The 24,211-nt window shown below is 37.4% G+C and overlaps 2 protein-coding genes across 3 annotated transcripts in view; one reads left to right on the forward strand and one right to left on the reverse strand.

Annotated features, from left to right (window-relative positions):
* The window catches only part of NT5DC1 (5'-nucleotidase domain containing 1), a 133,726-nt gene that overhangs the window by 97,067 nt on the left and 12,448 nt on the right, over nt 1–24,211 (reverse strand). The window lies entirely within an intron of this gene.
* Nucleotides 12,662–19,352, forward strand: COL10A1 (collagen type X alpha 1 chain). The gene is made up of 2 exons (XM_039380170.1): nt 12,662–12,830; nt 17,201–19,352. The coding sequence occupies exons 1-2, from the start codon at nt 12,692–12,694 to the stop codon at nt 19,093–19,095; spliced, it is 2,034 nt and encodes a 677-aa protein (XP_039236104.1). The 5' UTR covers nt 12,662–12,691; the 3' UTR covers nt 19,096–19,352.

Here is a 24,211-nt window from a genome sequence, read left to right on the forward strand (position 1 = left end):
CTTCAATGTCTCACTGCCTAAATGGATGTAATTTTGTGAGTACTTCAAGCACCTACAAAACTTAAGTCAAAGAGTGTAGTGCCTAACAAGGCAGCAGCTTCTAAATGAATCAGTTTTACTGATGTGAGACAGCACTCTTTGCAATAGCCTTTCAGTGTTATAGTTTCCGCTAGAAAATAATCCTCACTTTTTTTTCAGAAGAATTTCAATGCTTAGAGAAAATTAATAACACCTATACAGTGGGTTTATTTTTATGAATATGGGGCTAAAAATTCTCTTTTCTTACCTTCTCATAACCTGATCAAAATAGAGTCAATTTTCTCTTTCATTTCTCTTCTGCTTCTACCATTTATTGCTAAGTAGCCAAGACTCCTGCCCTTGGAGTGACACCCATTGTGCTGTACTGTGACCCTCGGCACTGGCTCCTTCATGACTGGAAGGGGAGGTAAAACATATCCCTAATTTTCTGAATTACAGATCCTGTCTGACAAATCAGACTTCCAGATGACTGTATCACACAGTAATGTCAAGGCCTGTAAGAAAGGATCTGCACTGAAAGTGTCGTGTTTACTGCACACGAGCACCATGAGTTCACAGTGCACAGTAGGTAGGTTGCAAAGCCAAATCTCTTTGGATAGCACTGGACCTGTGGGCTATTTCTAAGTAAACTAAAAGTTGACAGTAGTAACTGAGCACACTGATGTATGATATATCTGTACTTATCATTTTAGCTACTGCCATTAAAACAGCAGTGGCCATACACACACACATATACATATATACATTGTATAACCACAATATCTAGGAGGAAAAAAAAGAGCAGGGGGAAAAAATTAAAAAAGCCACAAAAATAACAAAAAAAAGTCTATCTAGTAGTTATATTCTGATTACTTTGAGAAACAAAGCCAAAGAGGGATCACCTACACACATGTGCAGTGTTTTAAAACTGTCTCTCTGTACCTACATGTTGTAATGATCAACGAGTTTAAGAAAGCATCCCTTGGGGATGCACTCCAAAAGATGTATTGATATTCCTAACCATTTTTATAGTCCTCTACAGATTATTTTGAGATACAGGAGGATACAAAACTAACAGTCCAATCAACTTCAAAACAGAGAATACAGAAAGCTTTTATAAGTCCTTGTATTTAATAAGACAGTAACTGAAATTCAGAATAAACATTTTCTGTACTAGACTAGCAAAAACAAATGCCAAAGCTTGGGAAAACAGAATTTAAAAAAAACAGTTTTTGTCAACTTTGTTGCTGGTTTTTATACTTCAAAAGGAAAAAACACTGTTCTTCAAAAAGAGCCAGGAGCATTGTGATACTCATCTTTAAAAGGTTCTCCAAATGTAAACTTCATAAATGACTGAGATGAAGAAGAGAAGAAATCCCGTTGGGAAGAAATGGTAAACCTGAAGCTCGTTTAGTTGTGAGTTTAAACTTTTCCAAAGCACTAGTTTCTTACTCTTAGAAACTATTTGGCAAGAGGATCTCAGAGGGATGCAGTTACCAGTAAGGAGAGAGAGAACATAGAGATAAAAAGTGATCATGCTTTAAATTACAGTACTATAAAGGACACATATGAAACATTTGTATTCCTGGCTTTTTTTTTTTCTTCTGAAGATTTCATTTGAATTCATAGTAATTGAGTGTTAATACAGAGAATTTTCAACATCAGTTTTTGTAGATCAAACAGCTTTTAATAAATTAAATAGTACATTTTTAATAATAAAAAGTAAAGACTGTGAAACTAGTTTTCCTTAAAACAAAACATGGATACCCTGAATTGTAAAAGCACAAGAGAGAAGAGCTTAACCATTAAAATAAATACCTGATGTTATAATGAGGTTTGCTTCATCTTTAGTGGAAAGTGTGATGTTTCATCAAGATGAGGTTTTCAGACAAAACGTTGCCAAATTTTCACCATTTCAATTGCAATTTCTTATACTTCAGAAAGATTTGTTTAAAACTGTCTGTTCATTATTTAATAAAAATATTAGGAAAAAAGGTCTCTACGGTAGTTCTATACATCCATCTTGCAGAGCAGCTTTCAGTCATTCATTCTTTCCATAGGTCCAAGTGGTGCAATGTGCAAAATATCCAATCTGCCACTGTCATGAACTTTTATACAATTATTACAAATTTCTGATTGCATTTGCACAATAAAGGTTTACTAGAGTTTGGCAGCTAAATGCTTCAAAAACCTTATCTATACCTTCAGCCTTAGGATCTCACACTTACTTAGCTGCTTAACAGACCACTATCCAAAAGTAATAGATTGTGTTCCTTTTGGAAGAGGCAGTAGCAGAATATAACCACGTCTGTTTTGCCCTCCAAACACAAGAACTGAAACTTGAGATGCCTCTTATGTGCCTTCCAGACATGTGACATAAATGTAGAGGCAGAAGAAAAGTGCTGTGCTGTAAGGTACAGGGAGCTGGTTAAGCTTTGATGAGCCATCAGCTTGACTGCAAAAACTCAGAACCTGGTTCTCAGACCCTGTTTATAGATTCATTTTCTGTTAAATACAGATTTTGGGGCATATATACCCTTGAAAAAACATCAGAGGCCTGATCCACATTTGCATAAGCTAACGTAGACCTCTGCCAAAAATATTTTACCTCACAGGCCATTGTGAGTCATCTTAAATGTAACTAGGTGCTATCAGTCCTTGAGTATAAGATGTTTGCTGAGACTTGGACAGCACTGAAGTACTTTCCTAAACATTAGTATAACTGTGGACAAAACGTAATTCCTTTCAGTAGATATTTTAGATACAGGCTTAAAAATAACTGCAAACCCCAAATGTAGTCGTCTCAATCATCATCTTTTTTTTGCAGTTGTATGCATGTTAAGTATTCAAACTAACTTCCCACAACTACTAGACACAAAAAAGCACGTGCATTTGTACATCTGAGGTGTCATACTAGTCCTTCAGGTAACCTAGGAATGAAGGACTCCAAGGACACCATTTTAACAACTTAGGAGAGAGGTTTCTCCCAGGGCTTTGAACAAACAGCGTAAGTTTTCCATCAGAACTGCTGGATGGTAATGTGGCCCACACTATCTTTTCCAGAGAAGAACGGTTTAAAAATACTGGAATTTTAACTTGCTCTCTACTCTTGAATTTGCCAAGTCTCAACAGAAACAGATCCTTTACCTCTATGATTGTTTTCAACTTTTCATTCGCAAAGACTAAGATCCCGAGTTCCCATGAGACCATTTAGCCCTAATTGGAAGATTCATAGGTACTATCACTGTGACAGCTTATAATAAAATTCTCTAGAAACTTCAGATTGTTTTCTTAGAGAATATGATCTGAAAAATGATCCAGTAGAAGTTTAAATATTCCAAAGCAGTTTTAGAAAGAATATGACAAAACCATGTCCACTATCCCCATTAAGTTTGCAAAATAGATCTTCCTTTGTCAATGCAAAGGTTTGTCTTATCTTTATTTGGCATTTTTGATCTTTAGAAACTGGTGAAGGTATTAAAATTATCCCATACCATTACTAAATAGTTTTTAAGGTTGACCAGAGATTATTTCACACGTCAAATAAATTCTGTTCATGCTCCTGCCAGGTCTGTTTTCCAGCAGTGTTGACAATTCCTATGTGACTAGCCTAAATATATTTTCCCTTAAAGTGCCTGCAAACTACTGGGGCACAAACAAACAAAACCCCCTGTTCTAAACAACATGAGTGTCTCAAAGATACAGAATTGCATGAAGGCCTCAGAAGGAGAAGTCTGCAAGGAACTTAGCATAATTCACATAAACATCCTGTGGTCATCAGCACAGCCAAAGGTAGAATCCAACTCTGAAACCCAATACAAATTATGTACACAGAACATACCAGAAAAGATCTGGATTTAGACAGGTTTAAAAAGGAACCAGGAGGTAAATATTCTAGTATGTTAATTTTACTTTCACGTACTAATACGTAGGCAAGCAAATACATCCCACCACAGGTCTATAGACATAGGAGGTCTATTTTCTGAAACAATAAGCTCTCTCTGAATGACTGAATATGCATTCTTGGTGACCTAATATTTCAACAGACAAATAGTGTTATGTTTATGTTCTGAAAAAAGGACAGTGTTTAAAGATGCTCAGCTTTATATAAAAATATTTCAATCTGGTAAATGAAAGGAATTCAATCAAAGAAATAAAATTCCAAATCTCATTCCTCTAACTTCTACTGAATCTGCAGACAAGATCTTCTGTATATAAGGCTTCTTTTTGATTCTATTACATCTACATCTAGTACTGAAGTTTATGTTCACTCTTTGCAAAAACATAAAGTACCTTTAAAAAAAAGAAAAGCTAGCATGCAGAATGAGATTGAAAATATAAAGATAGATTTTTGCCTTGTTTACAGTGCAGAAGTAGGTAACCAGATACTAATTGGATAAGTCATGCAATGGCAATAGAGTGACTGAATTGACTCTACCAGATTTAATGTTAAATGTTGTGATGAAACTAGCATAGATACCATATCAAGTAACAGCATTCATTTCAGCTATAGCTTCCCAGATTCTGCAATTTTTTTCTTTTTGAAAACTGATTTAGAGCAATCTTTATTCCATAATGTTAAAAAGTCCTCACCTAGTCATCACATATTTTTTTCCTCTGCAGACAAATAGTTATACTAGCTCTCAAATTGGAATCGACAGCTTGTTGGTGGACAACCCAGAGGTTCTACAAGAATTCATCAAGGAAGAGGTTGTATAAGATACCATATAATTGAGACTCCACATCACAATTTGGACTGTGTAACACAGAAAATTACTCTTTCCCTCCTTATTCCATTTTCTATTCCACTTTTGTATGCAGCAGAAATACATTAGGCTCTTATCCATTAACTCTGTGGAGATTCTTGCTTCTCTCTCACCATCAATGGGTGCAGAAGTCACCTAACATCACCTCCAGCAGGAGTTCAGTTTTCAGTTTTGTTTTTTCACCATTTACTGCAGTAACAGCAGGGTCAGTGAGTATCCTCATTGGAGACAGAATGAAGTTTGGTCAGGTCATCTATCATGAGTTTAGGAGTCCCTATCCTTCCAGGATATGGAAGGATATTTTTTTGTATCAGTAGTTTGGGAAGTATCTATCTGCTCCACTCCATATGAGCCACTTTTATATAACTAACTTTCAATTTTCAAAGCTTTGAACGTGAAAGCTTAATAGTTAAAGTACATAAAAAAAGATCACATTTCACATTCATGTGATTTTCCTCCTACGAAATGCAGGAGGCACTGAGGCTTGTGTTTTGAGTCAGGTAATATGGCAAGTGTCACCTATAAAACTTTGTATCCCAGATGCATTTTCTGTAATAAGAAAAGCTGCCACTGCATTAGCACTTTATTAAAAGGAAGTAATTATGAGTAACTGAAATGAAAACTAGTCCTGTTAATAATCCTCAGGAACAATTAGGCTCCATAGACTCAAGCTTATTTTGCATAAGTGAGAGAGTATAAAAAATCTATATAGACTCATAGAATTGTTTAGGTTTCAAAAGACTTCTAAGATCATCGAGTCCAACCATTAACTCAGCTCTGCCAAGTCCACCACTAAACCTAAGCACCATGTCCATACGTCTTTTAAATACCTCCAGGAGTGGTGACTCAACCCCTTCTCTGGGCAGCCTGTTCCAATGCTTGACAACCCTTTCAATTAAGAAATTTTTCCTAATATCTGATCTAAATCTCCTTTGGTTCAACTTGAGGCCATTTTCTCTTGTCGTATAACTTTTTACTTGGGAAGACACTGGAACCCGCTTCAGTGCAACTTCTTTTCAGGTAGTTGTAGGGAGCAATAGGATCCCCCTGAGCCTCCTTTTCTCCAGGCTAAACAACTCCAGTTTCCTCAGCTACTCCTCACAGGACTTGCACCCACCATATGCACATGCACCCACCAAAAGAATTTTCCTAATTTTCAATTTAAATAAATTAAAACAAACCAGCAATATTTAAAATGCCAGACTTAATAAAACAAACAAATATCTTCTTTTTAAAGTGAACTCAAACAACTTTTATTTGTTCTGGTTGTAAAAGTCTGGATTTTTTCCCCCTCCACCTTTGGCACCTGTTTTTAAACATGGTCATTTAAAAACAACTCTTGTGCCAATTGTCCAAACCACAGCAGGTAGTACAGTCGATGAATGAGACTATTCAGTAGGCTGACTACATGCTCCAGTGGGTACACTTGAAAAAGCAGCTCAATTACACCTATTTTTCACCAGCTGTTTGGAAGATTCCCCTAATTATGGGATACTGAAGGAAGCTGCATGAACTTTTTCACCTTTGGGAAAGTAGGAGTGGTTCCCACCCTTATTTTACCATAGTTTCTACTTTATTCACTGTGGTCCAGGAGAGTCTGACAGAAACCTTGAGTTCAGCAGGCACAGAGGTAGAACAAGATATTAAATAATCTAATAAAAATCAGAGGAAAAAAAGAAACAGGAATTAAAAAAAACACAAACCCACATAAAAATAGTCCTCCCTGAGAAAATATGACTATTAAGCATTTTTATGTTTTTATGTGAATGTTCTTTTTAAACAAGAACATCAAAAACTTATTAAAATAGAGAGAACACTTGCAGTAATTTTTAAAGACAAATTATCTGTTTCACATGGTTAAAAATCATTTAACACATCCTGTGAAATGATATGGACCTACAGAAAACAAGCCTCCTTCCTTCCATCAATCCCAGGAATGTCTGACTGCATTTTAATCCAAATCAAATTCTTACAGAAAAGCTTCATAAACCATTGTATTGATACAACTGGGAGTACAGTCAATATCAGTCAAAAGGCTGAAAATGAGCAATTCCACCTAGTTAAGGCCCCTTAAAATTTTATTTTCCTAAATTCTGCAGAAAGTTAACTGAATACTTCCGCTTTTCTTCCCCATGCAAGTCCTGCCAGATGCAAGTCCTGCTGTCACCTGCATGTTTAAACTTTTATATAGAACTAGTGAAAACACAAAACTTTATATATTTAAACACACTACTTAATCAGAAAAGCATTTGTGGGAGAAAAGATGAATATCATTATATAAAACCAGCTTTGTGTTTTCACTATCTTGAAACTGATCAGCTTTCAATTAAAGCCACACATCTGACACGAGTTTCAAACTAACGCATTCATTTGAACAATACTTGTTGGTTTTACTTTCAGGAGCAAGGGAGGGAGGAATAAAAATACAGGAGAAATAAGGCCAGGCCAGCGGCATACTCAAGGTACTGGAAAATATCTTTTTTAACACCAATACTTCTGTTTGGTATCTTTTACCCTATTACCAGAAATTCTCTAAGATAGGTGAAGATTATCCTAGCTTTATACAAGCATAATGAATGTGGCCATAAACAACGCAATGTTGTTAGAAAGCATTCATCAATAATGTTATCTGACCGAGGATTATATCACCAGAAATTCACGTCAGTGTCAAAGCTTTCTCTATAAACTATGTGGAACACATCTCCTTTTGAGGTTTCAGCATGGTTATTCAGTGTCTCTGCAAATTAACTCAGCCAGAATACAACTACAAATATTTAACTGGGTGTCATCTATTTAAATATACTGCTATACTAAATAGAGTTCTTGTGATCAACAGTTACCTGAGCTGAACAGAACAAACTGGTCAGCAGTCAGTTTTGCAGTGCCAGAATAAATACAGACCATCTTTCCATTACTACTTTAAAGGAGGACATTTATTCAACCACAATTACAAGTGTGAAAAGTATAAGGACTTTAAATCTATAAAAAGACTAGTACAGGACTGCAGGAGTAACAGAGTTTGTTTTGGTTTAAAGAGAATTCTTTATTATATCTCAAAATACGTAGGACTGCACAGCCCTGCAGATTATGTCAACAAGCCTCTTAATTACAAAAGACAACATGCATTCTGAAACTCAAAAGAAATCTTATTTATTTTTCAATTAGCAAGGGAAATATTTTCTTCATCAAGATGTTTTCTAGTCCTGTGCAGTCCGAGCAGCTAGTGTTGGAACAGAAAGTACCCTCCATGTAAATACAAAGTTATAATATATACAAAAAAAAACAACAACAAAAACAAACAAACAAAAAACCACCCAGATTTCCCACAGCTATGGAGTTAACAAATTTTCCTGCTTCCAATTCCTTTGGCTTCAGTCAACTGCGAGCAGTAAGAAGCTGAAACCCCTCTGTATTAGTTTTCCCCATCAGGTACAGTGGAACACTTTGTTCCTCTGTACTTCCATCGAGGGCTTACCTGGCTGCTATCGTGGGAGCATGAAAAGACTTCACTATTGTGTGACAGAAAGGGAGAGAGGACAGTTTTAAATCATGCAGTTGAAATGATTTAGGAGTTTCCAGAGTGTCACAGAGCACACCACAAACTAGGAAACCCAATTATTCCTTTAATTTCATGGCAGGTTTTCAAACTTCTCGTGGAAATTCTTAAGCACCTTTCTTTGAAAGCTTAAAATTGGAGACCGGATAATTCATTTACCAGAGATGGTGCTAGAAGCAACGACTGCAAGGACCTAGCCTAACCTTTTCTGGAGTTTTGCTTCTCAGCTTTCTTTTTTTCTGAGGGCTGCATGAGAAGGACTGGTGCTTGTTTTATTACAATTTATGTTTAATTAAGATGTTCCTCACTTCTCCCTTTTAAGCAGTTGCTCATCATTCAAGTCACTTTTGAGTAACTTGCAGGATTGTGGTGAAAGTCAGTTCCCATTTCCCAAGCCATGGTGTCACTTCCATGGTACACGTTTTCACTGACTGTGAGAGTAAGACACTGAAGCAACAAGGGGTTTTGGAAAGCATGTGTAACTGCATGCTTTCCAACAACATTCAGCAACAATCTGAATATCCATTCATCGAATAAGATAAAACACTGCAGACTGCTGCCAATGGCATTAGAGGCTTTGACTTCAATACCTAATTCATGTGATCCAGAGAGACTCAAAATAGATCATTTTATTGCAGTTAGGCTTAGGGTTTCAGCTATATCTCATTGCCATAACACGTACCATGACTACCTTCACATGGAAAGATGCAGCCAATACACAACTAAAAAGCAAGTTCTGGAGTAGTGGAACGGATTAAATTTTATTCCTGACTATTACGGTTGTGGGACAGGAGGGAGCAAAGACACCTCAATGTGTAAGCAAAGACAACTTTCTAAATGCATAGCTGTAAAACAAAAGTATCTGAAGGTTTGTATTTTGAAAACAGGTTTGCAAATAACCTTGTTTAAAATGTGCTGTTACTGTAAATAGATACACACAAGTATGTCTATTGCATGTATTTTTGCATGTGCAAATATATACCGAAGCACACCTTTCATATGCACACTTAGAGCTAAATGCATGTTAGTGCTCTGCCAGTAGGAAATATCCACAGCAACAAGGAAAACATACAAAATCAGTGAACTCCAATTCTGCCTCAGTTTCCCGCACCCACAAAAAACAAAACCTCAAACCAAAGAAGTGGCATAAGATAGCACAATAGGGTGGAGCTCAGGTTAATCACAAGGACAACGGGTTTGCCTGTATATACCTTTTGACCCCACAATCATCCCTATTTACGCAGGGACACACAGAGATTATTCACCTTGCTGCCCAGAAGGAGCCAAGCAGGAAGCGAGGCTGTTGGTCAAATATCAGTGCACATTATTGATGCTTTTGTAACATAAGTGTGCCTGCTTTGGGGGTATTTATGAATTAGGTGACAAATTAGCATGAAACTGTGTGGGCATAAAACTGTTGCCTGCTGTTCTTAACTTTCTTAACCAAATATTGTCAAATTAGCAACAACCACACTTCCCACTGAGGGCTGTATATTTAAATGCTTTAAAAAAATCAAAAGCTATTTTTGGATTTATATGAACCAAAAAAGGGTCTGTAGTTGCGTTTCTTCAAGGAGGAAATAAACTTTATGCCCATATATTTGCTACTTCTGTCAAAAGATAGCAATCCAGTCATTACTGGACTCTCGTTTGAGTTTATAGAGACTAATTTTTTAAATAAAGCAACTTGAGAAGTTACACAAAAAACCTGAGGACAGAGCTTCCTTGTCCAGAAGACCAAAAGGAACTGAATGCACATATGGGGAGTAGAAACGCCATCTCAGACACATGCAAACATTCTCTGAAAATCACTGACTAGGTGATCAGGCATGCAAGCTTATTGGAGAAACCAGGCTTCAGTTGGAAGACCCCTGCAGCAGAAAGGGTTTATTTACAAAAATAGAACATAATGTTGTTTAGAGGATGGCTAGGAAGAAGAATAGAAGAAAAGAACCGTTCAACAATACATTAAATAAATGATTGCAACAGTCTAAGTTAAAACATTAATCCAGTCCTCTAGTAAGCAAAGGTATTAGCACAATTGTAAGCAGAACAGACTTGATGGTCCATTGGTCTCTTTCAGTACAGTAACCTGTGTTCTAGGATATTTGCCATAATACATAAAAGCCAAAAAAGTTGAAGAGTGTGGAATTAAACAAAGACACAAAGCAGGTAAAAATCAGCCCACGTTAACCTGCCATTCCACAGGGTGGCCACATAGTTCAGGGCCACCAGCTCAGTCTTTTGGTTGGAATGGTAACAGGTGTCCCTTCTGTACCTACCTTGCATGAGAACTGACAGTAGTAACTCACATTACTTATTAGCATTCCTATAACTCCTACAAGACTGAATATCATATATCAATATAAAAGAAGTCTGCAATTGGCAAAGGAGTTTTAATACACAGATAATTCACATGGAAGTATTTTTGCTGAAAGCAAAGTGCACTACATATTGAGTTCTACAGTTTCATCCTAAATCAGAAAAGTTTGTTTCTTGTCTCTTACTTTGTCCTTCAATTTTAAATGACATTTCAGAGTCACAAATAATTCAAGGACTGAAAGTTACTGCCTATTTAGTACTGAACATTAATAAAGTGATGCAGAAACACTGTAAGATTTATTCAAAATCTGTAAGATTTATTCAAAATAGGAAGTCACAATCTGTGGATACAGTCCATTAAGCAAGACTGGTTTAACAAAATTTCTTGACAGCTAAAACTGTTATCAAGTTTGAACCTTCAACAGTAAAAACAGCAGTAGTTTAAATTTACTAAACTGAAACTCCCAAACATCAGCCTATATAACACTTGCAAATTTAAGCAGTATGGATTTCAGTACATTCATCACAACTGGACGCAATGAAGCTCTCATTGTGTAAGGTAAGTTTGCGTTTCAAGATTTCATAATACAGAAACATTACATGCATTATCTATGTAGTACTGTACCTCCAGCATCGAAACAGAAGTCTAGAAATATAATGTGAAGATAACAGTCTTCTAAAATAAAAACTACTTAAAAGTAATCAGGTTCTCACACAACTCCCTTAGTAACATCTTAATTGATTTTTAGTTCTCCACTTGTATCCCAGTGAACAATTACTCACATAAGTAATCTCCACAGACTTTAGTAGGGTTACTCCTGAAAGTAACAGCTCACCAAAGTTCAAAACGTATAGGTCTTTCCTTAAAACATTTACAGAGAAATTTAAATTATGCACTTCAAATTACCAGCCGTACTTACTAGTTCATGACTTTTCCCAATCACCTTTTCCAAATTACCTTTATCAATTCTAAAAACAGAGGGGCCACAAAATTTTTGAAAAAAACAAGCTATGAGCAATACAATATCATAAACAATAAGAAATCCAAGGAAAGAAGAAGAAGAAGGAAAAACCTAACAAAAAAACCCCCTTTACAGAATCTAGGATGACTGCCCAAAATAGCTCCCCCCCACCCCTAAAAAACACACTTATACACACACAGGTAATTACTGCTTACTGATTTTTGGGGAGGAGCTTATGCCCAGCAGTCACCCAACGAAGGGGAAAACCATATAAATACTCAAGGGTGACACTTGAAATTATCAGCTTCTGCTCACTCACCGGTGGCAGAAGAACTCCTCAAAAGAGGATTGACTGCTCTCTTACCACTCTCAATTGGAGCTCCACAGCATTTTGGTATGTTATGATTTCATTTCATTCTCTTTGGTTTTAAAGGTAACTTCTACAGGATACCTGCTTTCTGCCTAGGGAGGGAAGAGGATGCTATTTAAGGGCCAGTGACAGCATCCTCACTGCCACTAGGGCTATTTGGAAGGCTACAGATAAGACCCTGGTTTCAAGCAAGACATTGTGGGATTTTTGCCACTGCTGCTGAAGGACCCAAAACTTCATCCTTCATTTGCAATAGCATTAGACAGAGGCAGTAACGTCATGGTAGAGTGTCTATGTATTGGCACTGAAAACTTTCTTCATTTCAGGAGTTTTTGATATATGCAACTCCTGGACTTACTTCTGGAGCTCTAATTTAAATAATCACTGTTTCTGCAGACAGTTGTCTTGAATAGACTGGCATTCATGTAAAATTATTCTTTTCCTAAGAGTGAGACTTGCCTGTAAGCTATCTATACAAGGGTTCTATCATTCAAAGTGATAGCAATACTGATTCCCTTTTTCTTAGAGGATTTTTCACAACTAGTGAAAGCAGATGGAAATAAGCAAAAAATAATGTTAGTTTTAATACCAATATTTTTTAAAAAATCATTTATTCATGCACAAGAAACAGAACTGAACAGCTTTTCTTTACAACAAACTTTTTCTACCCTTTCTAACACAGCACAGATTTGGAAACATGCATTTACAAATATCTTTACTGCTGCTGTTTTGTCTGAACATTGTCCATGGTAGTGATGGATATTTTTCTGAGCGATATCAGAAACAATCCAGCATCAAGGGGCCACATTTTCTACCATTTAATGTAAAGAGTCAAGGTAAGTTTACTATTTTTTCATAATAAACTAACATAATCTTTCCTAGAGGGTCAATACATGAACAACAGCTCTTTGTTTATACTATTTGCATTCAACTTTCACTAACAGGTTTATTAAAATAAGGTTATCACTGAAGAAAGAATTTGCAGTGACTCTGGAGTTGCCTCCTATTGACAAAGATGCACACCTAACAACTAAAGGCATATAGAGCAGAAACAAAATAACAGCTCCAGATATCATCTTCAATAGTAAGAGTAACACAACATGATTGTGTACATAATTATATACAACAAGCTACTCATCTCCTAATTTCTTGATTCAACACTGAAGTTTCTAGCAACAAATCTGTCACCTACAGTATTCAAGAACTTCTACATATTTAGTCATGTTATTACTATTTAAAACAGACCTTAGGTGTGAATTTAAGTTTATATATGATACACATGGGCAAATGAAGACCAGTTTGAAGCCTAGAAAGGCAAAATAAAATGATATATAGTTGTAAAAATGTGACATAAACATCTACATAATTTTTTCACGAGTGATTTAAGCTTATACTATAATTATCAGACTAATCTCATAGTAATATAACAATTCTAGCTTTATTATTAAAAAAAAATCTCTTCGTTGCATAAGTCAGTCCTGTGGCAGGTTGCATGTAATACATTACTGCAATGCTATACATTGTACCATCTTATTTTTGGTTATCCTCTCTGTCCTTTTAAGTCAAATGGGTGGCTATACCTAGTGTTTGAAACTACTTGAGTTCTGTTTCATTTTTCCATGCTTAGGTCAAACTCTTTTTTAAAAACTTGAAATCAAAGCTTCTGATCAGTACTGTCTATTCAGAATTGTCATTACTAAAATTAAGAGAACTAAATCTTCCTTGTAAACATCCTGCTTTACCCTCTCCCCCGAGAACAGCATTATTTTCTTACAGACAGCATAGGCTATTAAGAATAGCTTTCATTTTTGCTGTATCCCATCTACTTTTAGTTGTAATAATCACACTTGGGCAGAAATGAGGAAACTGAATGAGGGACTTGGAAAATACCATTTGCAAATAAGCATCTCTTCATCAGAAAAAGGACACAGAACAAATCTGGAGAGCAGAACAGTTGCTGTTGAGGGTGTTGCATTCACATTACCTTCTTTTAGTAGGTTATGTTTCAGAATAACTCTAGTCTAATCCTACAGACTGACTGCTCATGTGCAGCACACACTGAGTCCAAAGAGATTCTGGTCTCATACCAACCAGCTCCAGCCCCCATGGTCCAGGAATCTCTGCAGTAAGAACCAAGTGAAAGCAGCATGGCTGGGAAACTTACCCCCCAAAAGGTTCTTCTGAGCTGCACCAAAATACTATCACAGTTTCATCCATTGCCTTCAGCACAAGGACTTTCTGGAATCCTAACAGCACTCCCAGATCAAATTTAGGTATATGTACATAAACAGCTACTCTGAGGACCTATTAACTAGAATTCTCACTGAGTTAGAAGCTGCATTTCCTCCCTCTCCCCTCATTAACTTTTCATAGTGCTTTTCCATGACTTTATTCAGAATAATTTACATATTTATACTATCTTAAAGTGAAGTACAATATTAATTGGTTATCCTCTATCATACTTCATTTACTTCTCCTCGTAGAGAGCTTTTTTCCCCTCTATAGAAAACATTTGGAAAGGGGGAAACCAGCAACAAATTAAGGAAGAATCAGGGTAGACAGGAAATGGGGTGAAAGGGGAAATGAATTGTCCTGAACTAAGTTTTCACTTTATACACTAACATAGTGTAAATAATATGAGTCAAAATTCACATTTAGAATGAGAATGATTATATTAATATCTGAGAAGTGTACAGTGCTGTCCATTTAGGAAAGGTAATAAAGACTATATACTATAACTCAAAAGCAGGAACAGCCTACAGATTTACAGAGGTGGGAGTCCAGTCATTCAAAAGTTCTTGACAAATTTTCATTTGGTGAACAAACATCTAAATGGAGGACTGCTATTCTTGAGTATGGAAAACAAGCATACTACATAGAGTTTTTAGAAGAATTCAAAGATGGAAGAGATCATCATTACTAATCATGGAACTGAAATTTTAGTCTAGGCCCAAACTGGTGACTCAGGACAACATTTAATAGTTCATAAGATTTCTGTTGGGGACCAAAGCCTACTAAATCTTCATTTAATTTGATGAAATTGTTTTAACAGTTTTAAAAATCTTGTTCTTGACAGCTCTCCAGTCAGTCAGAATACCCTTTCCTTTTCTTTAGGCATTTAGTGTTACCATTTTTTAAAATTACCAGAACATAATTTTTTAACCAGTAGTTCTTTGGCTTGAAATATTTGAAAAGTCCAAGCTGAAAATAATAGTTGAATTAGGTCTGACTATTCAGCAGTGTTTAAATAAGCCATTATTGCAGGTTATTTTAAAGTCTACATACTTAATACATTTATAGTGTTTGACTGCACTTACAGAATGTATAACAATTTTGCATCAAGGTATGTGCTGAGACATACAAAAGAGTAGCCAACCAATACTTCAATTTTCTTGGTAAAAATCCCATTTTATTAATGGGTTCAGCAGTCCTTTCCTCAGAGGAATTATCATTGTCTTTAGACAGCACAATTAAAATTACAATTTCAATCTAAAAGCAGTACAGATTTGAAACAATATAGCTCCTCATAGAAAACTTCTATAACAACATGAATGCTGACAAAGCCTTTATCATCTTATGCAAAAAAGGCAGTACCCACCCACTCTGTGAACCTAGGACTGATATAATTTCATACAAAATATGGTAAAATGCAAGAAAGAGATGCACTCTCAAGCTAAAGTCTGAAGCAATTAGCTACAAAAAAAGCACCTTTTTTGCTTTCTGTGTGTAGGATTTTAACAGCTATCTTGCTTTGTATTGCCTTGAGAAGGATGACATAGGAAGGTGTTCAAAATAAGGCGATGTGCATTTGTGCTGATTTTATGCATCAGCAAAAAAAAAAAGGCACTCTCTGCACTTTCTTGATAAGAACAATTTCCCTGCTGATAGAGGAAGAAGGCAACCTTGTAGATCCAATAACAAACCAAAATCAAATGTATTTCATATACGTACCACTAGTATTTTTTAAAATACAATATGTATAAGAATAGTTTCCTCCTTCACCTCATTTTTGTTTCAAGACTAGCCACAGATTAGAAAATGCAATTTATTATCTAAGAGACAGCCAAACAGCCATTGCATAAGCTTTCATATATGTGTATATATATACACATATATATATACACACACATAAACTGCTCTTTTTGTGAGAGATTGAAAGGCAAATTATAGCTGATACAATTTTTGATCAATTATCAACCTTTTCTAAATAAGCATTAAACAGAATATGTTGCCATTATAAAAAACAGAATCCAGGCTCTTTTTGTATCCTTCAGTTTTTATTTTAAAATTACTTCTTAAATTAACATTCATTATATGTATGTCATTTTGTCCTATAATGCTGCCAGTTGCTGAAAAATACTAAAGCAGTCTTACAATATCCATATTAAAGCTGTATGTCATGTCCCACAAATCAACATCCTAATTCCAATGTGAAACTGCAGACTCATCCAAAACACGCAGAAAACTAAGCAGTGAGCTTGTTTGTTTATTTCTCTGTTTGTGACATTTGGTTAAGTGGCTCCACCTGCTGTTTTGATAACTAAGAAAAGAAGTATTATTAAAAAACAAACCAGTGCCAGAATTCTGACAGCAGTAAAAGAAATTATCAGTTGCAACATTGCCATTGTGTAAAATTTTTATGACAGACGTAAGTTTTTCAGACAGTATTTGAAAATACAACATTACATATTTACGAAAGAACTAGAATCATAGCCCACTTTTGGAAGTAGGGGGCAGAGAAGGACCAAAATCTCACTACTTAAATGTAGCACTAAGTAGTTTCAGAAAAGCTGCTACACCTGCACAGAAAGCTTTCCGTGGTTTCATTCATGATGACAAGAGTCTGGTGACCTGCTACACCTGTTCCCTGGTTGGTTTTTTTTTCCCTTACTTAATAGTTTGCATCTACTTGCATAGCATTCTTTAAGCTCTCTATTTACCCTAAACGTATTTAAGCAAAAAAATAAAAAAATAAAAAAAATTCTAGAGGCTTTGTAGCTCACATTTCCAACAAATTTGCAGTCGTTACTTGTAAGAGCTCTGAAACACTTTTCCTCTGAATGTCAGGTTCTCAGTGACCAACACAGTAGTTGAAACTCGACTTCTACAAAGTTCAAGTTAACCTTTCATGCATTTCGCCACAGTGCTCCATGCCTGCAAATATGTTATAGATGCCCTGCTTGATCTGCTTTCCTCTCTCTCACAGGTGTGCAGGTAAGGGGGGAACAAGGACCCCCTGGTCCCCCAGGCCCTGTTGGACCAAGAGGACAACCAGGTCCTGCAGGAAAGCCAGGGTTTGGAAGTCCGGGTCCCCAAGGCCCCCCTGGTCCCCCAGGACCACCTGGATTCTCTGCAGTCGGAAAGCCAGGTGTGCCAGGTCTACCAGGAAAGCAAGGAGACAGAGGACTAAACGGTGAGAAAGGAGAACCTGGACCTGTTGGACTCCCAGGAGCAAGAGGACCACAAGGACCCCCCGGCACTCCTGGCCCCGCAGGACTGTCTGTTCCTGGCAAGCCAGGACCACAAGGCCCTCCAGGTGCTCAGGGGCCGAGGGGACTCCCTGGTGAGAAGGGAGAGCCAGGTATCCCTGGTATAAACGGACAAAAGGGAGAAAATGGATTTGGCATTCCAGGCCGCCCAGGTAGCAGGGGTCTTCCAGGCCCACAGGGACCCCGGGGCCCCCCTGGTCCTACTGGAGTAGGGAAGCCTGGTGAAAATGGTCTTCCAGGTCAGCCAGGTCTGAAAGGTGACCGAGGTTTTCCAGGTGCACCTGGGGCGGCTGGTCTCCCTGGTCCCCAGGGTCTCCCAGGTGAACCTGGAGAAGCTGGCATTGGCAAGCCTGGGCCAATGGGACCACCAGGAGCAGCAGGCATCCCTGGAGCCAAGGGACATCCTGGACCTGCAGGCTTGCCTGGATCCCCAGGTCTTCCAGGTTTTGGAAAGCCAGGATTACCAGGGATGAAGGGACACAGAGGGCCTGAAGGTCCTCCTGGCCTTCCAGGACTTAAAGGAGACCAAGGCCCAGCTGGTGTGCCAGGAGAACCAGGGCCGGCTGGGCCACCAGGGAACATGGGCCCTCATGGACTCAAAGGTTTGCCCGGTGAGAATGGCCTCCCTGGGCCCAAAGGTGACATGGGCCCTGCAGGCCTCCCAGGGTTCCCAGGGGCCAAGGGGGAACAAGGCTTACCAGGAGCAGAGGGAAAACCAGGATATCCAGGTGAGCAGGGTCTTGCTGGTCCTAAGGGACAGCCGGGTCTCCCAGGTCCAAAAGGTGACATTGGCCATGCCGGGCTACCTGGATTGCCTGGTCCAATGGGTCCACAAGGAGCCAAGGGAGTGCCAGGGATCAATGGAGAACCAGGCCCCAGAGGGCCTTCAGGAATACCTGGGATCAGAGGTCCCATTGGTCCCCCTGGTCTTCCAGGAACCCCTGGTGCGAAGGGTGAGCCAGGAGCACCAGGACTGCCAGGCCCAGCAGGTATTTCCACGAAAGGCTTAAGCGGACCCATGGGACCACCTGGACCCCCTGGGCCTAAAGGCAGCACTGGTGAGCCTGGCTTGCCAGGCCCCCCAGGGCCTCCCGGTCCCCCTGGCCAAGCTGTAATCCCACAGATGCCCGAAGGCTACGTTAAAGCAGGAGAGTCTCGGGAGCTATCAGGAATATCTTTCATAAAGGGAGGAGTGAACCAAGCTCTTACAGGGATGCCAGTGTCTGCTTTCAGTGTCATCCTCTCAAAAGCCTACCCTGCAGCAACAGTCCCCATCAAATTTGATAAAATCTTGTACAATAGGCAGCAACACTATGACCCCAGAACAGGAATCTTCACCTGCAGGACCCCTGGACTGTACTATTTCTCCTACCATGTACATGCAAAGGGAACAAACGTTTGGGTCGCACTCTACAAAAATGGTTCCCCCATCATGTACACCTATGATGAGTACAAGAAAGGATACCTTGACCAAGCTTCTGGCAGTGCTGTCATTGATCTCATGGAGAACGATCAAGTATGGCTCCAACTGCCCAATTCAGAATCCAATGGTCTCTACTCCTCTGACTATGTTCACTCTTCTTTCTCAGGTTTCCTATTTGCTCATATCTAAAAACATACCACTTAGCCTGTCCTGACACACCCTCCTTCAGACCATTGTAACTGGGTGCCGATTTGATTTATCATTAGCACTTTGTTGCAACTTCAATGTTGCAACAGTAATAGAGGAGGCAGTGAGGAGGTGGAGAGTGGTTCAAACCTGGTAGAATAATATTGTATGTTTTTAGACATTTGTCATAAAAAATTTGTTTCAAATGATGATCAATTGTCTGACTAAATGCAACATTAAAATTTTATGAATTAATATAATGCACTAGCCTCTCTTTTTTCTTTTCTTTTAAAAGGAAAATCAGAATTTGTAACTATCACTTCTCATAACACATAAAGGATTCTAGATCATACTTCACTACACTTGAATTAACTGAAGGTATTTTATTCAAAGTAAACGGTCTCAAATACACTGCAGTCATCACAACAGCTGAATAATATACTTCAGGAACATTCTGTGGCCAGTTTAATCTTTAAGCTATCAAACGGGACTCAAGAATAACAACTCTAATACAGTGCACATCATGTCACAGTTTTCATTTAGTTACACTGTTCTTATTAATGAATAAGTACCTCGGGGAAAGGTAGATTTACAAATTATTACATATTACTGGAGATCTAAGACTTTCACAGTACGAAAAAGCAACCAAATTGAAACCTTGAAATCCACTTAGCTTTCTTTGATACACATTGCTGCAACAAACTAGTTCAATATTTTTATATCTCCTAATATTCTGTAAAAATAGAATATTCAGAGTACTGTAAAATAACTCTCACAAAATCCAAATATTAAGAACATATCTTCACAAGCATGCAGACACTTACAAAATCAAAGCAGATTTACCACTTCAAAATTGGAGATAATCCTTGCCCTGAATTTCCCTGAACTGTTAATTCCTTTAAAAAACAATAGGGTGGGGAATATATTTTACTTATTTGGTAAATTTATCAGACGATGGCAGTAATTAGTCAGCAGACATAACCATATTTACCATATCTACATACACTCATGTCTCATAAACATTAGACAGTTCATTAATGTGTTATGGTACTTCATAAAGAGTATATGGCATAAAGTAAGTTGGTTTATAAATTATGAAACCATTATAATTTGGTCGCACATTTCTTCCAATTACCAATTACCATTCATGTGCTTTAAAAGTATCATATACATCAAAACCTTATGAACTCTTAAAACTACTATAGTTAGCTTTGTTTTTTTTAAACAGAAGCTTTTAATCACCTGCACTAACAGTATGTAGGCCTGTGTTTAAAAATTTTGTGATATTACTATTTCTCCATGAAAGCAGAACTCGAAGCTTGTTATGTTGTGTACATTTGAAATCAGCAATTTCCTAAGTACTTGATAATATGCTGGGATTAATAAAAAAAGTTCAGATAACTTTTGCTTGATCCGTCATTAGCAAAGCTATGTAATGTTTTGGAAATTCTAAAGACCTACCAAAAAAGTAACTTGAAGAATTCTTTTTTCTCCTCTTATTAAGTGCTGCCAGATAAGGAAGACTGTGGTTTAGGCTATACTTTAGTAAAATAATAAATGCTTGAATAAAGAATGCAACATGACATCTACTTATTTTAGCAGTCAAGGGGGCGTAGGCAAGCAAATTAGTCCTACTATTATAAACACTACACACAAATGTTTGTGTGGAAATAATACAAAGAACAGTATCACAGTTTATAAACTGCAACCATGCAACACTTTTCTTTCAAGACAAAATAAAGTTCCAGACACTCGAGTCTGAATAGTCTATTCCCACTTTTCTAGCTTAATGTTTTAAGCCAAATATTAATTACAGATCTCTTAAGAATAATCTGTTTTTTGCATTAAAAATGTTTTCCTGTACAGCCACTCACATTAGTTCAACAGCCCTTTCCAGTATTTTAACAGAGCATGTGTTACTGCCTATACATTCAACCAATGTGGAACTTTTGTTTCAAAAACAAATAGAGGGATGGGGTACAGCAGCTGGAAAATACGACTTAGTAGTTGTGAGGTTTCTGGTTAATTACTTTACATATGAAACATATGCCAATGAACATGTTTAAAATTGCTGGGAGATGTTTAGTGCTCATCATTACATTACTGTCCTGTGATTCCAATTGACTAACAAGAAACTGGGCCCAGACAATATTCTTAAAAGCACAGTTTACTAACCCTTATCATCCAACCACTTTAAATCAAGTTTTGTCCTTTAACATCTTTGTTCCTTGAACACGTAGCATTGCAAATAAGTCTACAGTTTGGTACCATATGCCAGTTCTTTTTAAGTCTTTTCATAATTGCTCAGATGTTGCATCATTAAGATAGCAATTGTTAAAACTGAAAAGCTAGAGACTATACAGCAAATTGTGGCACAAGCAGAACTTATACTTTGATTTTAGATTTGTATTCTCAATTTAGAGGGTTCCTTGAGAAGGTCTGTAAGATCTCTTCTCTGTGGTGATCAGTGACAGGACCGGAGGGTATGGCCTAAAGTTGTGTTAGGGGAGGTTTAGGTTGAATGTTAGAAAAGGGTTCTTTACCCAGAGGCTGTTTGGGCACTGGAACAAGCTCCCCAGGGAAGTGGTTACAGCACCAAGCCTCACAGTGTTCAAGAAGCATTTGGACAATTCTCTCAGGCACATGGTGTGAGTCTTGGGGATGGTCCTGTGCAGGGCCAGGAGTTGGACTCAATGATCCTTGTGGGTCCCTTCCAACATGGCAGATTCTGTGAAGACTTTTCAGTTTGAGTTTAATATTTTCTCCACATGAAGATCAGCAATCTACCTAAAGATAAAGCCCTTCCAGAAACCTCATCTCTTCTGGATCATGGGCAGTAGAGGAAAGAAAATCCAACATGAGATTAAAATGAAGACATAAGAGCCTGTAATAGTACAAAAATCACTTCCAAAGAAGTACTGAAATTCCTGAAGCCTTAAGTTGTCGAAAACATGAAGCAACCAAACAATCCCTTCTGTATTTAGCTGGAAAGCACAGCAAAGAAATGCAATAAGTTTACTTGCTTCTTTGCTACAGTTTTCACAATTAAGACAAATAATCACTGCTATATCAACATTAGGAATTATCAATGTTTTATAGAATTTTTTGAGGATTCTTTCATTCTGGCCAGAAAGGCACCTTTGTTTTTTGTTTTTCGTATTTGAAGTTGCATATAAAAGATAAACCACACATATCACAGACATCTAGATTCATTACCTTCTGCCAAGACCATAAATTTGTGATCAAAAATATGTTTATCCCATCAAGCCTTCTTATGCACAATTTATGAAGTCTGCTGCTATATCAATCAAGATCTTTTTACTTCCCAAATGGAATAAATCTTATGAACTGATTGAAAATATTACAAATACATAATTTTAACTATATAACCACAGACGTTACAGTTTTCAGAAGTGTCAGGAAAATTATAGGGAAAGACAACTATGCAGGAGAGAAAAAGTAACCTTTAGATAAGAAATTTAAAAGAATCTGCTTTAAGAAGCTGTATGAGGCAACATTTGCCTAAAAAAAGCTATTGATTTTTCTGTCAAAAAAAATCATCAAATCTGAAATTTTTCACGAGGAAATAATTCTACAGTACTTCAAGCTCTCATCAGTCCTCTGAAGAGCAAACTTTGTCTCCATAATATGTTGAGGACCTCAGTCCACATATCTTACTAGTACAAAACACATTGCCCCAAGACATTTCCTTTAAAATTGCTCTTTACTAATGTCTATGGAACATGTTCTAAATAAAACACATACAAGGTAACAGTAATCACCTTACAGTTGCAAAACATTCCAGTAATAAATTAAAGATTTATGAAACAGGTTCTCAAGTCAACTGGGATATCAATTGCAGAGGGCATTCTTGCAGGTATTATTAGGTAAGAAATGACCACACTGCAAATATGAATATCTGTGTTCATTGCTATCTGACATCACACTTTTCTGACAGTATTGTTCCATAGATTTTTTTTTTTTTGAGTTATTTTTCGAAAAGGAATGTCTGAATAACACAAGATTATTTTGAAACCCTCTTAGTTTCCTTTTGCAAGCCTCAGCTCTTCACTTCTTTACAAGTAGAAGAGTGGGTTAATACACTTCATCAAGCTGAGTCAGCACAGTCATGCCTATCTGAAAGAGCCATCCAAAAAAAATATCATAGGGCAATTATCTAAGGCAATTACCATAGCTAAGACAATGAAAAGCAAAATCTATCAAACACCTGATTATGATCAAAAAAATCATATGAAAAAGAGAAGGGACATAGAGAAACAAGGGCATACTGACAACAAATCAAAGTGAATTGCAAACACTTAGTGGATTTCAAAAAATAAAATGGTCAGTCGTTCTGCTCTGTCACTGACAATGGCACCACTAAGACGGCATTTCAAGCTGGGAACTTTGAGTCTCCTCAATTGACCACTTAATAAGTTTGCTTTTGAAATTTTACCTTGACTAAGTGTTAATGAGCACTGCTTTTCTCCCAGGGGTTAAACCCTCTACAAAACATGGAGTTAAGTCAAAAGCCTATGATTTTCAGGCCAGGCTCTGGGCTATAAAAGACAGTGGGGCTTCCTGGTATGTAGATCTTGGAGCTAGGTTTAGGCATTTCCTCAAGAAGTTATGTTAGGCATGCGATTGAGAAAAATAAAATCTCTTTTGCAGAAGCTTGTGACAGAAGATCAGTATGGTTATTCTCATTTCACAGAGAGGCCTGAAGCAAAAAAAGATGCTCCATGGGAATATCAGTGCTAAGTGATACAGGAAGAAATTATCTCTGGTTCTTCTGACTCCTTGTTCAGTGCTTTATCTACTGGTCCATGCTAATAAAAGGAAAATAAAACCACTGTGAAGCCTTTCAAAGCGATGCATGACAGAGTGTATCACTTTCTTATATTACAATATTTGAATAGTGTACATAATCTGCATAGTTTCACTTCTTTAAAGAGCTTTATCCAATAAAACTTGTGCTCATCAGTCACTATACTTTCCCATATTTTTAACACTCTCATGCGTGTGCCTCTGACAGGAGCTAGGAAGGATTCAGTCATATCACACATCTGTTTGCAGATTCCAGGCTTACATATACAAATAGGTACCTTATAGGTAGATA

The sequence above is a fragment of the Pipra filicauda genome, unplaced genomic scaffold, assembly GCF_003945595.2.
Source record: "Pipra filicauda isolate LSUMZ 115617 unplaced genomic scaffold, ASM394559v2 scaffold106_size2291244_pilon, whole genome shotgun sequence".
NCBI lineage: Eukaryota > Metazoa > Chordata > Aves > Passeriformes > Pipridae > Pipra > Pipra filicauda.

Coding starts and splice junctions, on each gene's coding strand:
- COL10A1 (XM_039380170.1), top strand. CDS start 12,692: ATGCATTTACAAATATCTTTACTGCTGCTGTTTTGTCTGAACATTGTC. Junction 12,831..17,200: donor ATTTAATGTAAAGAGTCAAG/GTAAGTTTACTA, acceptor TCTCTCTCACAG/GTGTGCAGGTAAGGGGGGAA.